Source organism: Salvelinus sp. IW2-2015, unplaced genomic scaffold (genome assembly GCF_002910315.2).
Source record: "Salvelinus sp. IW2-2015 unplaced genomic scaffold, ASM291031v2 Un_scaffold3444, whole genome shotgun sequence".
NCBI classification, from domain to species: Eukaryota; Metazoa; Chordata; class Actinopteri; order Salmoniformes; family Salmonidae; genus Salvelinus; species Salvelinus sp. IW2-2015.
This window is the reverse complement of record NW_019944724.1, coordinates 220-4,766: the sequence shown is the minus strand read 5'-3', so window position 1 is coordinate 4,766 and position 4,547 is coordinate 220. Positions and strand designations below refer to the sequence as shown.

Below are 4,547 nucleotides of genomic sequence, written 5' to 3'. Positions count from 1 at the left end.
CTACGCGCGCTACACGACTCATAAAGTAGAACCGTCACAGCGTTGACACAGTAGCTCATAAGTTTCAGACTGGGATATTTTCTCTTAATGGGAAAACGTATAATCTGCACAGGACGGTTTGTACGGTTACGAAAATGACTTGATGTATCAACATATATATACTTTGTTTGTTTCCGTTAAGACCCAATATATCGCTTCTTGCCCAATCCATCCTACACACGGGCCTCAATAACAGCTGCTGAGCCACGTTCCAATATCCATTGTCACTGCTCACACAATTTCTTTACGCGAATAGTGAATTGAGAAAGAGAGCATTGTTCATTGCTCACAAACCGCAACGGTCCGTGTATTCCAGAGAAATGTACAGCGTTGAAGTTTTACCGCCTTACTAATCAACATGTTGTCTCATTTTCCTCTTCCTTCACACCTTTGTCACCTATGAGGTCCACAGTGATACTGAGGTTTATAATGAGGGGCTCTGTCTCTCCTCTCTCTTCTCTGTCTCTCTCTCTCTCTCTCCTGTCCTACAGCGAGCTCAGACTCTGACGGAGCGTTCGAGACACCGGAGTCGACCACCCCTGTCAAGTCCCCCGCTGGAGAGACAGACCATCATACCCAGCTGCTGACCTCGGAAGACACCGCGTGAGGGAGAGAGAGACATACACACATACACACAGAAAAAGAGAAGAGGAAGGGGACAAGAGAGAGAGAGAGAGAGAGAGAGAGAGAGAGAGAGAGAGAGGAGGAAGAGACACGAGAGAGCGAACGAGAGAGAGAGAGAGAGAGAGAGAGGCCAGAGAGAGAGAGACGAGAGAGAGAGAGAGAGAGACAGAGAGCGAGAGACGAGCAGAGAGAGAGGACGAGAAGAGGAGAGACCAAGAGAGAGAGACAGAGAGAAGAGACATAACACACATACCACACATAAAGAGAGGAGGAAGGGCACGAGAGAGAGATGAAAAGAGAGGGGCTGAAAAAGAGAGAGAGAGAGAGAAGACAGACGAGAGAGACAGAGACAGAGACGAGAGAGACAGAGACAGAGAGAGCACAGAGACACAGAGAGAGAGACACAAGAGCACAGACGAGACACAGAGAGAAAGAGAGAGAGAGAAACAAGAGAGAAGAAGGAGAGAGAGAGAGAGAGAGAGAGAGAGAGAGAGAGAAGAGAGAGAGAGAGAGAGGAGAGAGAGAGAGAGAGAGAGAGAGAGAGAGAGAGAAAGAGAGAGAGCTTAGAACACCCTCTAGTGGTGACTACTGGTACATCAAACAAGAGGTTTGCTTTGTTTAGTGAGTCAGACCAGCATCACTGAGTTGCTAAAGGATATAAACAGGTCTTATATATGCGAAAAAGCTTCAGTCATCCATCACATATGTATGCCGTGTTTTACTGGATTGGCCAACTGGGAGGTTGTGTTGAAATATTCAGAGCTCATTCATCAATTTAATTAGACTTGTCTAAAACCTTCATCTCTCTCTCTCTCCCTCTTTTTCTCTATCCCTCTTTTTTTCTCGGTCTCTCTCTCTCCTCCTCTTTCTCTCTCTCTCTCCTCTCTCTTACACACACACAAGCATCAGAAAGAAAGTCATTTCTCATTCTCATTCATAAACCATGATGCAAACCCTGACAATGCATTGTGGGATTATGTCTTGACTACATAACACTTGTCATATATATTTCTCTCTTCTCTCGTTCCTCCAGGTCTTGGCTGTGACTCTGAGGCAGATGGTGAACCCGGGTCAGAGGCTAAAGGTCACCATGGTAGCTCCCTGTCCATAGTCTTTGACGAGGACAAGCCCATAGCTGCTAGCGGAGCCTATAACTTAGACCAGCTCATTGCTGCTGCTGCTGCTGCTGCAGAGGCCCAGAGCCGATCAACTCTAACCCGCTCTCTGAGCCTTCAGGCTGGGGAGCTAGACGGCTCCGGACCCCTAGACAGCGTAGGATCCTCCCTCTCAATCGGAGWCTCCCYTCCCRTGGCTGAGGCCTTTAGTATCGACGGTGGTACTGAGAGTGCTCCGGGGACCCTCCGCAGACCGTCCAAGAAGGGGCCTCTCCGCCCTGGTGGCTCCCTGAAAAAGAAGCCTCTCCTCAGGCAGAGCTCTAACCCAGAGAGCCCCCAACCTCCATCCTCTGGTGTCACACCGGAGCTGAAAAAGAGCACCAGAGCAGCTAGTCCCCTATTGGGCCCCGAGGACCAGGAAGTAGGAGGAGCCACAACAGACTCTGGCCCTGCCTCGGCCACGCCCAGTCCAGGAGGCACGCTCAGCAGAACCAGGAAACCACGTGTGGAAAGCCCCGCCCCTCTCATTGAAGAGACCAATCACACTAGCCCAGAGACAGATAACCAACCAATCCCAACCCCTACTCCTGTTCCGACCCAGGCCATTTCCATACCCCTCCGACAGGAGGATACCTCCATCCCAGTGCCGGAGGCCCCTCTCCCAGCCAGCGAGGGCTCCTCTCCCATCCCCCCTAGTGGGGCCTACAAATGGGACCCAGACAACTTTGAGGACATCGACCCATTCAACACCGGCGGTAGTAAAGTCGCTAACTCTCCCCCGTTGGGAAGGAAAGGAGTCGCTAACTCTCCCCCGTTGGGAAGGAAAGGAGTCGCTAACTCCCCCCCGTTGGGAAGGAAAGAAGTCACTGCGTCCATTGCTCACAAAACTGTCACCCCTGTGTCTAGCCCCCCTCCTGTCTCTACTGAGGAACCAGCTCGTCCCTCTACCAGCCCCCCTATTCGCACCTCAGGGGCGGTCAGGCTGGAGTTTGACTATTCTGAGGAGACCCTCGAGGAGCCTCCRAAGGCCTCTCCACCTCCCAAGAAGCTGGGCAGGAAGCCAGGCTCCAAGGTTAGTCTGTCAGAGGATTGAAAATGGTCCCTTTCTGTACTCTTGCTGATTTCAATGTGTCATTATTTTTTTGGGGGGCCTGATTATCTTGCTGATTCTTTGTTTTTGAAAAAAACAGTACATGTTATTACAATTATTATTCCTAATAATTATATTCATGTCATTATTATTATGTTTATTATATATTTTAATAATACGAATCATTATTATTATTATTATTATTATCAGATGCCTCTAAGGAAGCCCAGGATGGGCCTGAAGAAGGCTGTCCAGCCGCCATCGGAACCCCTAGACAACACCCCCGCCACCGTCCCCGGTGATGACATCCCTATCCATAAGGCTTCCTATAACTTTGACCCCGCCCAGTGGGACGACCCTAACTTCAACCCGTTCGGCTCTAACAGCGAGATCCCCGTCTCTCCCAAGCTGAACAAACCCTCCAATAGATTCGACTCTGACACCTTCGACGAGTCTGCTGCCTTCAAGTCCTCCTCCAATAGCATGGCTGCGTCTCCGCCCACGGCTGCCTCAGGCTCCGCCTCCTTTGAGGTGTCGGCCAATGACAATGAGGTTGATAACGATAACGATAACGTCGGTGAGCTGGAGGACCACAACCAGAACAAACCATCCAAAACGAAGAAGAAACCTATCAAATCGTAAGTTGGTTTTAAAATAGTTTTATATTTGTATGGTCTTTCCTGACCTTATTGAACAGAGAGATAGACAGCATGAAAGGTAGAGTATCAAAGGGCAATATTCAAACCTCTGCCGACACCGTAGGCATGTATGCCGGAGGCTGCGGCGTTACCGCTTGACCAGTCAGGCCACCAGATAGCTGTTCCAGTATCCAATATATGTGTGTGTGTGTGCGTGTCCGTGTGTGTGCGTGTGTGTGAGTGTGTGTGTGTCAGGTTGGAGATAAAGATGTGAAAACACATGCAGATAATATGCTAAGACATAGTGAGATGTGTGTGTGTGTGTACTCTCTCTCTCACACACACACACACACACACACACACACACACACACACACACACACACACAACAACAACACACACACACACACACACACTCACTCTCTCTTCATATATTCTGCCTGCGTGTGTTTTCACATCTTTATATTCAACCTGGGACTTACACACATAAGCCCTAACTCACTAACTTAACAAAGAATCAGGCTTGGGGTCAATACCATTTCAGCCCTAACTCACTAACTTTAACAAAGAAGTCAGGCTTGGGGTCAATACCATTTCAGCCCTAACTCACTTCTGAATTGACTGGAATTGACTCCAAACTCTGCAAGGCTTTAACATTAGTCTGCACCCTAGTCTATGCCAGCAATGTGAATCATGCCAGTAAAATACTTTTTGGGCCAGAAGCAAAAAAAAATCAAGCTCCTGATAGACTTCCGCCTGCTGTAGTTCTAGTTAACAGAATGTTCCCTGACTCAACTAGTTACATTAACAGAATGTTCCCTCACTAAACTAGTTACATTAACAGAATGTTCCCTAACTAAATTAGATTACATTAACATAATGTCCCTAACTAAAACTAGTTACATTAACATAATGTTCCCTAAACTAACTAGTACATTAACATAATGTTCCCTAACTAAACTAGTACATTAACATAATGTTCCCTAACTAAACTAGGTACATTAACATAATGTTCCCTAACTAACTAGTTCTAGTTAATAT

General features: G+C 47.8%; 1 protein-coding gene across 1 annotated transcript; it reads left to right on the top strand.

The window, feature by feature from the left end:
- Nucleotides 1-1,367: 1,367 nt before the first annotated feature.
- On the top strand, nt 1,368-3,506 carry LOC112075881 (transforming acidic coiled-coil-containing protein 2-like; the record flags this gene model as incomplete). The annotated part of the gene is made up of 3 exons (XM_070441100.1): nt 1,368-1,404; nt 1,697-2,850; nt 3,079-3,506. Coding segments are annotated over exons 1-3 (1,619 nt in total), but the record flags the coding sequence as incomplete, so codon positions are not given.
- Between the last annotated feature and the right edge of the window lie 1,041 nt (nt 3,507-4,547).